The 13,776-nt window shown below is 37.5% G+C and overlaps 1 protein-coding gene and 1 non-coding gene across 2 annotated transcripts in view; one reads left to right on the top strand and one right to left on the bottom strand.

Moving 5' to 3' along the window:
* The first annotated feature begins 7,101 nt into the window (after positions 1-7,101).
* On the top strand, positions 7,102-7,174 carry Trnaa-agc (transfer RNA alanine (anticodon AGC)). The gene has a single exon. It is a non-coding gene; the product is annotated as a tRNA-Ala (tRNA).
* Positions 7,175-13,217: 6,043 nt separating this feature from the next.
* LOC105228551 (dystrophin, isoforms A/C/F/G/H) overlaps positions 13,218-13,776 on the bottom strand; it is a 363,859-nt gene continuing 363,300 nt past the window's right edge. The window contains exon 26 of the mRNA XM_049447466.1: positions 13,218-13,417. Within this exon, the coding sequence (XP_049303423.1) occupies positions 13,223-13,417 (195 nt within the window). The 3' untranslated portion in view covers positions 13,218-13,222. The remainder of the gene's footprint in view (positions 13,418-13,776) is intronic.

Genomic DNA, 13,776 nt, shown 5'->3' with positions numbered 1-13,776 from the left:
TCACTACAACAACAAGCGAAGTTACCGTTTATTGGACCATGAAGTTCATCATATTGAAGATGTCTTCTCATAGAAATATTTATTTGTTTCTTTCACAATTTGAGACTGCCTACTGCTGCTTAGTTTCTACTACAATCTGCTGTTACCAATGTAACGAGCACGGATCGTCAAGGTGAACAATGGAGTCCACAAAAATGGATCAGGCTTTTCAAATCTGATTTTGCTTTGCTAATTTATCCTTAATTATTTTCTATTCCATAATATTCTGGATGATAGCATAGTCTCGTAGTGAGCTTAAAGCTGTCAGTAATTATTTTGGCGGAGAGAAAACAGACTGCTTACCTCGCAACGTTACAATCGACCACAACACGTGCGGGATGGGATAGATACCGAGAGCTGAAGAGGGAAGCGAGACGCATTTGGAGACAGAAAAAGAGGGATACCGAAATGCGTGAGTACAAGGACCACGACAAGCTGGCCGACAGATGTGTTATTCAAAAATTCTTGGAAAAGAAGAGGGGACTAACAGAAGGTTTCAAGACCCGAGCATACTCCTGTACAACCCAAGGAGGTGATCTAGTAACCGATGCCCACAACATACTAAAATTATGGAGGGAACACTTCTGCAGCCTACTGAATGGTAGTATAACGCCAGGGGAAGGCGAACCCGATTCCACAATCGATGACGATGGAGCAGACGTTTTACTGCCCGACCATGAAGAAGTTCGAATAGCACTTACCCGTCTGAAGAACAACAAAGCGGCGGGGCCGATGGATTGCCGGCCGAGCTATTCAAAAACGGCGGCGAAGAACTGATAAGGAGCATGCATCAGCTTCTTTGTAAAATATGGTCGGACGAAAGCATGCCCAAAAATTGGAATTTAAGTGTACTTTGTTCCATTTCACAAAAAGGGATACCCAAATATTTGCCTCAACTGCCGCGGGATAAGTCTCTCCTAGCCGATGATATTGATATCATTGGCCTCAACACCCGCGCCGTTAGTTCTGCTTTCTCCAGACTGAACAAGGAAGAAAAGCAAATCATCAAGCAAACAGTCTTCGCACTCGCAACTAGGCTCTCACGTCACTGTTGGCAGTCATAACTTTGAAGTCGTAGATAATTTCCTCTATCTTGGAACCAGTATCAACACCATCTACTATGTGAGTGTGAAAATCCAATGCAAAATAACTTTTGCCAAGAGGTGCAGCGAGCCAGTGAGCGCATTTATGAGCGTTCTTTTAGCGTTTTTTTACAGCTATCATTAGTCTAATCAAATTTACACTACTATAGAAATTAAATGAGGCTCCAATTAAAAATTTTTTATATGTGAAGAAGGCGTGGTTATTGATCAAATTTTGAAGCAAATTAACATTAGAAATTGGTTAATAGTTTTACTAGAGTTCTGGTATCTTACCCTCACTGCTAGATTTACGAGTTGAAGCTTCGAAAACGTTCAGAATCTAATTAAGCAATAATGTGTCCACATAATAACGGTTAGGTATTTTCGCCAACACAAAGCCCATGAACCACATTTTGTCTATTTATGGAGTCTCTAACCTTTAAGAATTGCCACGTATTGTAATTTTTATAAGTACTGTTATGCGAGCTTTAAAAGCGGCTACTTTGAAAGCCATTAAGTCTTCAAGCGTACTCCAAATAGTATATTGTCTGAAGCTGAAGGGAAGATCTTCAAGTAACTTATTATATCACAGACTTTCAAAATCCTAATTATGTATGTTTCACAATTCAACCTAACCTTAATATTGTTGCAATTCTTGTTTGAAGAGATTAATAAAATATGTAAATATTATTAGAGTCCATAAATACTTCTGCTTCCTGCATTATTCACATTCTGTGCCACTATAGCCATTAAATATGCAACAACATCAACAACAACAGTAACAACTAAAGAATGTTTAGACGCTTCAACGCAACCCTGTCTAATTTGAATTTTATGCTAATAAAAAAGCAAGAAAGCAGAACTACAATAAAAAATAGAGAAATTAGTATCTGCAACATTCACTGCTATTTGTATTGGTTGCTATTTGCAATATTTGCATGCCAACAGCAATGTTGCAACATTTATGGTAAGCAACACCTACTCTCGCTGCAGCCAACACTCGAACCATAAATTTTCAGCATATTTAACATGCGCATAAAACTGCCATGAAGATGAAGACAATAACAACTAAAGCTACAACAAAGTGCTCTAAGTGTATTGGTAGCGAATAGACTGAGAGCTAGACAGACATCGATAGTGTTGCAAGTAGTGTAATATTTGGGATACTTTAAGTGCGCGCAACCGGAGTGAAGGCGTTGCCAGAACGCCACCCATTGAGCGAGCAGCGCAACTCGCGCCAGATACCAAACGGATAAGGATAGCTTATCTAAGGTAGAGGAAGCGAAGTAAATGTGTGTGGCTGTTGGCAAATGGTTGTGAACATTACACCAAGACTGATGGGAAGTGAAACTAATCGAAAGAAAAGGGAGGGATTGGGGAGAGTTAAGGAATTCTCTACAAGCAGGAAATGTTTGTATGAAAATAATATAAATATTATATATGAACATTTTAAATAGCAACCGAACTTTTATTAAACTCTATAAAATCCTCCGGGAATTTCGCTTTTTTTTACTAAAAAAAATGATGTAGGTGCAAGCGTGGCTGCTGGATTCGAAGCACTTCAAATAAGTTATTGTTGTGCCAATTTTGTCTGTTGTTGAGCAACGAACGAAAACTGCCTTAAGCGGCACATAAAGTTTGCTCTATAGACGGAATTAGGAAGGCAGAAGCTTGTTTCGAGTATCCAAATGATTTTAGATTTTTCTTCATTTATATGTTAGGTTAGGTTAGTTTAAGATGGCTGATCAAAGATCGCACGTGTACTGCTATATGTAGTCCTTTGTGAAGCCATAGAAAAGAAGAACTCCTGTGTTCGAACTTATAAATTCACAAAAATAGCCAACACAAATTTTTCGCGAAGCGAATGTATCTAGTGGTAAAACACAAGAGGATACGGGAGCACCGACCGGCTCCCATTCTACCGATAGCGGTTCTAGGGTACCTTTCCTTGCTAGCTCATCAGCTTTACCATTTGCCGCGATTCCGTTATGGCCTGACACCCTTACCAGTCTTATCACAAAAATACTCGATGCAACCCTAAACGCACCGTTAATGAGTTCAAGGCTAGTATCGCCACTCTGCTAGCTTAGTGAATGGTCACGTCTGTGAAGCAGGCTGCACTCCTGAGCAGTAGATCTGTTGTCACTTTAATGGCTGCAACCTCGGCTTCGAAGGCACTGCAATAGTTAGGAAGTCGGAAGGTGGAATTGATAAAAAGCTCCTAACAGTAGACCCTTCCAACAATCTTCCTCCAAGCTTTGACCCATCCGTAAAGAAGCCCACTGTCCCTCTTCTCCAACGAGTTCTTCCCGCCCATAGTTCGTTCGTCCGTGTATGGGTAGAGAAGAAGCCGCCAGAGTTCGGTTTGATCCAAGTGATGCGGTATGAAGTCAAAGTGTATGATGATATCCGAGTGTTTAGATAAGTGTTCTTTTAAGAACACAGATTCTCTGAGTCTGATGGCAACTGTCGCAGCCACACACCTTCTGACGATGTTTACGGGCACTATGTGCAAGATGACAGTAAGTGAAATGGTTGGAGTGGACCTTAGTGCACCACACATGCTGATGAGCGCCCCCGTTGGATTGGATAATAAACTTCGTGGTCAACTTAATATATCCTGTTCTGGCTATAATTAATCAATTTGTTTTACTGAATGTTCTAAAAAACGTGTCTGATATATGCATTTATATGCTTTCACCTGTGCATATATTTCTTGTATACTTTCTTACACATATTTATTAAATTTACCGCGGTTCAACAAGTGAAAATGTCATATCCCACAATTTATTTTAGTATTCTCAGTGAGTTGCTGTGGCTATTTTTAGTTTGCTGCAACAGTGTGGGCCACTTGGCGGTGAATTATGTTAACGCCGCCGCGAAGTATGTGCAACATGGGCAGCCAGCACACGAACCGATAGAAAACATCGCACATAAGCTCAAATATACGAAAGTAGGTACAACGAGAAGAAGTAAAAATGCAGAGGCTCTTAAGATAAGGTAAAATGTAATGCATTTGGTTAAATTATACTTTGGTGTCCCAAAAATATTATTCAATTGGTAGAATAAAACCTTTTATTCATCGTAAGCTGAAAGAGCAAATATTTTTACCTTGAGTCTAAAACGTAAGAATTCCTTAATATTTTGAATGAAACGAGGTTTCAGTTATGATTTACAGTCAATGTTATACCAACTAAAGATTGGTTTTATTTCTAATGGCCATTTATAAAAATTTATTTTTTTCCATCATTTAATTTTGTCGATAACGAAAATCATTAAAATTTATTTTTACAAAATGAAATATATTTATGTATGTATGTCTAATAAAAATAGTCCAAATTTAATCTCATTGCATTTTTACAACTCACTACTGTACTTATGCTCGTTACACGCCCACGCGCACACACGAGCGGCCAGCGGGCACATGCATCAGTTGGCCGAGTCGCCAGCTTTGACAGCCAAAGTCCACATTGTGTTTGTGGTTTTCGCTTTTCGCTGAAGCGGCTAACCGATTATGTGTCCAATGCTTTTTGGCAGCGGTTCAGCGCCGCACTTTTTCGGCCAAAAACAAAGTAAATGCTTTTTTATTATTTTATTTTCTGCATTTATTTACAGCAATGCAACTTTTCGGTGTGGAAATTGTGTTTACAGCCAAATTTCGTTTTTTTTGTCGCCTCGCTGAGCTCGTGCCAATGTTATTAGCCTGTGATATCAGCGAGGGCATCGTTGTTGTTGCGGTTCAAAGTGATTTATGTGCCTGCGAATAACTGTGGGGTTGGATTGCCGTAAATTGCTTAGAGCCCTCATTGCTGCTATTTGCCACATGTACATGTGTATGTGTATATGTGTGGATTTAAGTAAGGGGGCAGGCGTCTATTAGCAGATATTATCATATGTTGCTATTAACCGGGTCAACTTGTTAAGTGATTTCAAGTAGCAAGAATGCAAGTTTGGAAAAAGAAAATATTAAAGAATTTTATGAGAATACTATAGGTATTTCTTCTTATTGCTTCACTAAAAAATATATTTGATAACATTTTTTGTTCGAAATTTTTTTAAAATATTACTTACGGCGGAAGCAAAGTTGTAGACCTAAGAGTTATGAATATAACGAACTCTACAAAAATTCCGACACTTCTATCGAGACACCTTAGAGTATATAGTTTATTATCATACATATCTACATTTCAGCTGTAACTCTTTTTGAGGTTCTGTTCGATTTGAAACAAAATTTTACGAATTTTTTTTTGGAAATTATGAATTGAAGGCCGCACTGACAGTTAGTGAATTTAAATACTATTATGTCATGGTGTTTTATTTACAAGAAAGACCCCATAATTTGAGGATTCTTTTACGTTTTAATTATTTTATTTTGAACTGTTTCAAAAGTTCATATTTCGACCAAAAATTATTTTATGAACAAGCACTGTGCATACTACTCATACACATATGCATATACAAATATGACAGCTACTTTAGATATTAAAGAACTATCTACCATAAAAAGTAACGGGTGATTTTTTTGAGGTTAGGATTTTCATGCATTAGTATTTGACAGATCACGTGGGATTTCAGACATGGTGTCAAAGAGAAAGATGCTCAGTATGCTTTGACATTTCATCATGAATAGACTTACTAACGAGCAACGCTTGCAAATCATTGAATTTTATTACCAAAATCAGTGTTCGGTTCGAAATGTGTTTCGCGCGCGTGTTTTGTTCAGCGATGAGGCTCATTTCTGGTTGAATGGCTACGTAAATAAGCAAAACTGCCGCATTTGGGGTGAAGAGCAACCAGAAGCCGTTCAAGAACTGCCCATGCATCCCGAAAAATGCACTGTTTGGTGTGGTTTGTACGCTGGTGGAATCATTGGACCGTATTTTTTCAAAGATGCTGTTGGACGCAACGTTACGGTGAATGGCGATCGCTATCGTTCGATGCTAACAAACTTTTTGTTGCCAAAAATGGAAGAACTGAACTTGGTTGACATGTGGTTTCAACAAGATGGCGCTACATGCCACACAGCTCGCGACTCTATGGCCATTTTGAGGGAAAACTTCGGACAACAATTCATCTCAAGAAATGGACCCGTAAGTTGGCCACCAAGATCATGCGATTTAACGCCTTTAGACTATTTTTTGTGGGGCTACGTCAAGTCTAAAGTCTACAGAAATAAGCCAGCAACTATTCCAGCTTTGGAAGACAACATTTCCGAAGAAATTCGGGCTATTCCGGCCGAAATGCTCGAAAAAGTTGCCCAAAATTGGACTTTCCGAATGGACCACCTAAGACGCAGCCGCGGTCAACATTTAAATGAAATTATCTTCAAAAAGTAAATGTCATGAACCAATCTAACGTTTCAAATAAAGAACCGATGAGATTTTGCAAATTTTATGCGTTTTTTTTTTAAAAAAAGTTATCAAGCTCTTAAAAAATCACCCTTTACTTGCTTGTCTGCTTTCTAATAGTTTTCACCACAATCACAACTAATCTCACCTCAAAGAATCAAAATTGCTGCAGTCACTGATAGGTTTCGCTCCAGACTATTATCAGCCCAAGACACAAACCCAATAGCAGTGTTTGCTAACTCTTCTACTCGTCGCATATAATAAAAAAGAGTCGGCGGCACATGTTGAGCAACATTTCTATCAACAATTTAGACACAGTGAGTCAAGGCAACATAAAAACATTGGTAAATATAGCAAAAATATACGAGTAAATGGGATGGTTGAAAAGAAAAGAAATAATAAACTTATAATAAAGTTTAAAATGTTCATATGTATATGTTTGTAAGCTGGTTCATGTTAACCGCTTAATTGGCACGCGAAAACTTGCCGATTGCATTGCTTGCATTTTAATTAAGCGCGCAATAACAATGCACATAAGTAACGGTATATGGCTTGGTATTTTCGGTAGTTTTGACGATTTGGTTCATTTGTTTACGAAAATACCGTTAAAGCTAGTTTGCTTAAATTATAACGGGGATGTAGCTCAGATGGTAGAGCGCTCGCTTAGCATGTGAGAGGTACGGGGATCGATGCCCCGCATCTCCAAACATACTTTTTGTTTATAAACTCTAACGAAATAATAATTATATAATCTTATATATTTAACGAGAAAGCGTTTTTAAAATCATATTTCGAAAAGTAAAACTATCAAAGATTGATCAATCAAAATTAACGCAAATTGTATCACCTTAATATAACTAACGTGGAAAAGAGAGTTGAAGAGCTTGCCGTACTGACAACAAGCGTTCAAGCTCAACTAAAGAGATTAAGTATTACCAGAAGTACTACTGAGTTTATTTTAATTACTTTTTTTCATTATTTTTTATTCTTTCTGTCGCCTTTGCTCAATAGTATAAACGAATTATTGGCTTATATGCCTGGGGAACTGCCACCGAGTGCTTTAACGCGATTAGAGAGTCTGTTACATATTCGGGCTGCAAAACGCTACAAAAAGCGTTCTGCTGAACCGTCTTAAAATCAAGTCATCAACATTGAAAGTATCGGCGAATAATCGATATCGCAACATACAGTGTTTTTTCAATATCGCCGATGATCCACAGGAAACGTGCTGAATATTAAAAAAATGTAGTTTGCCCTTTCCGATTCGTTGCAAAATCGCACCGTTTGGATAAGTCAGTTTCAAATTTTTTTACTATAATATAAAGACTTGTCTGAATTAAGATCGCGGCTTTACCTTGTTTCGGATAGAACGAGTTTCTGAAATTATCGCCGCGAATTTTCTATCAAAATAGCAGTATATTTGTGGTAGTATTCAAAGTTTTATATTATAATATTATTGTACCAGATACCTATACACACTTTGCATTATACATAGAATTTTACAGGCAAGCAACACTTGCAAGGAATGATAGATGAAAAAGGTCAAGAAATGCAGTTCCGATGTGCACGTGATACAAATTAAGAGTAGCAAAGAATAGCAGCTTGCATAAAATTGAACAACAAAGCAGATGCTGATGATAAGATATTCTCAGAAAAATGTCACCCTCAAATTTGGCCTGTGAGTCGGTATTTTTTATAAGTGAGAGCATCATAGAGCAATTAAGAATATATTAAAGCAAAAAGAGCAAAGCTCAACCAAATGATTCCTATTTGTGCCCCATAAATACCCAAACAACGCTCGTGAGCTCAATTATGCACCCAGTCCACTTTGGCTGGTCAGCAACGGCTTTGTCAACTTTAATGGCAACGCATTCCGGCAATTATTAAATGGACAAATAAGTTTGGTTAAAAACGACCAACAGCAAATACTGTAAATCAATAACAAATATGATTTATGAACTTTTATTATTGGTCACTTTGTCAACAGCAGTTGCAAAAGCTGAAAGTGCACCTACGGCAGGCAAATAACAAAGGTTGCGTATACGCCAGGGCGTACATTGTATTCGACATGGCTGGGCATGCGGCTGTACGAGAGTAAAGGCATATGTCAGCATTAGTGTATAGGTGTGTGAATGCATGTGAAAGAGTGAATACAAAAACAACAACAACAAAAACAATACAATTGTATTGAATGCTGCACAGAAATAATTTGTATTTGTCGCTTGGGAAATCAGATGATTGCCATCAGCACAAATACATACGCACGCACACACATATATTTGCAGTTGAAAGCAAATACGGTGATAAAGCAACAAATAAACTGCATCCACTGACCAATAATGCGGCGAGAACGGCGGCTAGCCGACTGCGCTGGCGGCAGCGGCAGACAGAAGAGGCTAACTGGCTGCAAATTGTTGTGGCAAGGACGAGTTGTGTGCTGCTGAAAGGCAGTAAAACACTTTACGCCTTCGCTTGAAATAAAATTATAAAACAAAAATGTTGTCGTGGCTATTAATGGCAGTGGCAAGCAAGCGTTCGTGCAACAGCAGTGGCCGCAGCAGCTGTGCGCCCATTCATCGCTGTCGTTTGTGTGGCTGCCTGCAAAATGGCTAATGTTGCTGTGTCTTTGTTGTAACTTCATATAAAACAATTGCCACCGTTGTTGTTGTTGCATGCGTGGCGCCGAGTTGTCAACACAGCAGCCATTGTTTTCGTTGACCATTTAAACGCAACCACAGATGTCACCGCAATTTGTGCAACTCACAGCAAACATTTGCGAAGATCAGTGGCAGCTGCGCGGGCTGTTGCAAGGAGTTACAGACGCAACAATAAAAATTTCTTCACTGCGTTTCTGGCAAAATTTTACGCTTTTATTTGTTGTTTGCCTGCGTTTTATTGTTCTTTTCGCAAATTGTAAACAAATATTTGCGTGTGGCAACAATGATATCAGCAAATATGTTGCCACATATTGGCAGCAACTATTGCGCAATGCACGAGTGTTGAATGCAACGTTGCCAAAAGCGTACAAACAACCAACACAAGAGCTCTGATGTTGCAACATGCCACAATGCCGTGCAGAGGAGCAGCGTTCGGTTTGCACTGTTGCAACAAAGCATTATTTTGAGGATTTTCATTGCTCAGACCGATTGCTGGTGCTGCGAATATTTATTGTTGGCGATATGCGGTTTGCTTACTTGACAATTGTTGTTGTTGGTTTTTTGTACGATTTCTGTGTACCTCTCAGATTTCGTAATTCATTTGTTGGCGTTGGCAACGCGACATTTAATTAAAATCACAAGACGTTTGCTCCAACGCCTCGTTTCTTAATCTCATTTCGCTCATACTGTGTACCGTTTTCCAAGAGGAAGGTAGAAGGCAAAGTTATATAAATTCGAGTTAGAGAGAAATCATTTTTAAACAAATTTTTGCTTCTATGGCTGTTGGACGTAACCGAAACGGACCAAGTAATTTGTGCAATATATTCTGCCTCTGCAACAACAACAATAATTAACGGCAACAAGAGGTAAGAATACATGTAAGGCTAGTTCGTTGGTTGTTTGAAAAATATACTAGCTCAAAATAGAACTCTTCTTATAGCACATATTATCAGAATACACATAAAAAAGCTTTCTACAACAACGTACCGCTATTCTATTTGCATTTAGTCTGACTCTAATACATTTTCTAATGAGAAAATTACGTACGCTAACTGAAATACGGGTTTCTTCGGGAGAAAAAGTGGATTGAAAGTGAATTTCATGGTGGTCTTGGGTGAAACTCTGCTGAGCACCTATCCCACTTGTTTCGAGCAGCGCGCCAGTATTGCATGTGAATTTAGATTAGAATTGACAACGAGGTTTTCCAACTGTGGTCTATCGTGTTCCTATGAAACCATTTATTCTCGTCCAGTAGAGAAAGTGGGAGATCCTGGGATTCCCATGGTAAAACAGGAACTATGTATATAACACCAGAAATTAGTACGACATTAAACTCCATATTCCATATCTTTCCAAAATGCTGTCCAAATGCTTTACTACAATCCTGTAATCAAACCCGCTTCAAAAGGAAATATCTACTAGGCTTCTGAAGAGAAAAGTGTCCCTAAACAGGCTCGAGTTTGCCTAGTTTTTATTAGATTTACGATTTGATTGTTTATTGTGAGACTTTGAAAAAGCAGATTCAATAAATAAAGGTGAGGTCAGCTTTCTCACCATTCCAACCAGAATGTTAACGGTCTCGTAACTGAAGCTCGATAGTTTTGATTTAGTTTTCGTTTTTTAACAAGCCTGGCATAATTAAGCACGCTTTGAGAAATCTGTGGTATTTTACAAAAACTCTTTCGTTTCTGATGTCGCAGATAATTCTAAGAGTAATGCATGCTCCTGTTATGATAATACTTCGTTTAACACTTCGTTTAAGTGTTCTTTCATCGCATTTATTCGCCGGGTGGCCTAACTGCTTCGATTACCATTACAGGAAAATTAAGAAGTATATGTTCTGGTGTGTCGCCATTTAGCTCACGGAAGTGGTAAAGATCTATTTAGCAGCACTCTAATATTTTCCCGGGATAGAGCGATTGGTTTCGTGAACCGTTTTGTATCTAACTCTCCTAGGAACTGCAGCTCAGGCACTTGCTGCTAGTTGCGTTTTCTACTGGCACATTTCTCTTTCTGTACCTGCTCTCGTAGAGAGTGTGGACATAGAACGAAGAACGTTTTCGGTTCTATCGGACTGCTTGAAGCAGCTTTTTTGACCGAAGATCGGCTAGCTTATTTCCGGTAAGGTCCAGATATTAATGCTAGTAAGAAATAATGTTCGGTGGAAATACTGTTAAGCATTCCTATGCGTCCCAAAATTTTATGCTTAATCATCTAAGATATTGCCTGAAGTGCATATTTATCTAGTCTTGATGTATTACCGAAAATGACAATTCGTTAGCGCTGATGGTTTTTTTCTAGAATAATCTCGACTTCAGAAAAATTCCACATTTTCAATACCAAATATAGCTTTAGGATAGGATTGGGTATTCTTTTATCACTCACTTATACAAAAAATAACGCTTTCGAAAAAATACCGGATAGTTAACCGGTTATACTTACATTTGTACAAGAAAAGCTAATTAAATCATACAAGACTAACTTCGTGCGATTTATATAAAGCCGTTTGTAAGAGATTGAAAGAGAATTATTAAAAGAGTTAATCAAAATGGAGGCATTCAAAGTGTATGGCATGCTCACCAGGCTAAAGTAGTAAGTAAGAAGTCTCAGAAATTGGCTGTTGACAATGGCAGTCATTTACTCCGGCAAACTAATAGTCATACAACTAACGGTATTTATGTAGCAAAGCTTAAAATGCGCGTTATTGTGGAAAGTTATGCCGCCGTGCAGTCAACCACGCCAACACAAAGAATGCACTAACACGGTTGCAACAATGAACGTCTCGAGAGCAACATAAAAAATGCAGGTAAATGCCACAAAGGAAGTGCAAGGCAAATAGATTTGAAATATAAAATAGCAAATGCATTGCCTTTAGGCAAAATGGCGCACACAAGAAAGGAAATATAAATACAACATATAAAATGGAGAAAAAAAGGAATAAAATAAACCGGAAAAAAGTGGCAAAGAAAACCAAGCGCGTGCGAAGCTGGGCGCACACAGAATGCAGAATGAATCTTCGCTGTATTTTTGCAGGTAAAAAAAATAAAAATTAAAATAAAAAAAAACAGAAAAAGAAAGTAAAGTACAAAAAAATCACAGAGCATAACGTTTAATAGCATTGTGCGCACTGATAAGTGCTTGCTATTTTCCGCTTTTCCATTTTATTTTATTTCCTATAATCCACAAAAGGCCTATTCATCTTGCCGCGCAACGAGCGGCAACAAAATGTTGCTCACTTAATGCGCGATTGCCTGCCAATAAAACGCCTTTGTGTGGTCTTTCGTGCAACCCACAAACAACAAATGTGCTTTACTTGTGCATTAAGTTGGCTAGATTCGCAATGCAGGTCAGAGGTTAAGTGGCTAACAGCGCTATATATCGCCGTTGCGGTGGCCGTTTCGGCTTTTATGCGTTTGCAGCAAGCATACTTTGCGGCGCATAAAGCAAATCGGCATTGTTGCCACACATTTGAAATGCGCATTGATATTTTGTATTTGTTTTTGTGCCGAAATTATTTTTTCTTGGGGGGAAGGTCGCACAAAATTTACTGTTATTGCAAAAACTTGACGCTAAGAATTATAGTTAGTTTTGTAGAGAAAATATAGCTGCGTTAGTACCAGGTTTTGTTTTTTTTTAGGTCATGGTGTGTAGTAAAAATATTTATTTAATTATTTGTATAATATTTTTGGTCTAGATAGTACGAAGATTTGGTATTTTAAGAGACAATTTAAAGAAAGCAAGACGGGCTTCAAAACTGTTGACAGCATTTATAGCTTCTTCTTTGATTTATAAGTAGGATTTATGTAATAGTTTTTGATATTTTAAGAAACCGATAAGTGTATTCTAAAGCCTTGACTTGCCTTAGAAATACTTACATAGCCGCTCAGGGCAGCTAAATTTAATATAAATATATATTGAGTTCTAGTTATGTAGATTATTTTCTTCACAATTATATTAAATCATGTATACACACACATGCATAAAAATATGCATTTAAGCAATAAATTCCAATAAAATTTACATAAATAATTGCTTTGCTGCCCTTCAACTCTCTCTTTCTCCGTCTTTGTGTCAATAAAAGCTTTAAATCATCAGTTTAGAATTTAAGTAGTAAACAAATGCTTTTGAAGATTAAGAAATACAATGCGGTAAAATTATATAAATATTTTAGCCAAATTACTTCAATTTCTTCAAAATTTATTAAGTAAATAGCTTTTACGAAAGTTATGTAAATGCAACTCACTTTAGTCCTTTTTGTTGTAGTGGTAATTGAATACAAAATGACACTTACCTAAAAAGAAGAAGAAGAAATATTCAGAATTAAATTTAGAGTACACAGCCAAATATTATATAAAATAATTCTTAAGCATCTTATCATATGACAATGGACTCATCTAGCACTTTCTTCTGCGAAACACCAATGCATGAGTTAATAGTAGTTTTAGTGGCAAGAAATGCTCCATTGTCGATGCTTTGACTAATAATTATTAATAGTTCACCGCATTTAAATAGCAAATATTATTAAAATAAGAAAAAAATAGTAAGACTTTGTTCGTAATTTTAAAATTCTTATTTTATTATTCAAAATCAATGTCGTCCCCGTCAAAGTAATTCCCCTTGGTCTCAGTACACTTACGCAAACGTTTTTTC

The sequence above is a fragment of the Bactrocera dorsalis genome, chromosome 2 (genome assembly GCF_023373825.1).
Source record: "Bactrocera dorsalis isolate Fly_Bdor chromosome 2, ASM2337382v1, whole genome shotgun sequence".
In the NCBI taxonomy this organism is placed as follows: domain Eukaryota; kingdom Metazoa; phylum Arthropoda; class Insecta; order Diptera; family Tephritidae; genus Bactrocera; species Bactrocera dorsalis.
The sequence above is the reverse complement of the archived record's forward strand: the minus strand, read 5'-3'. Positions and strand labels throughout refer to the sequence as shown.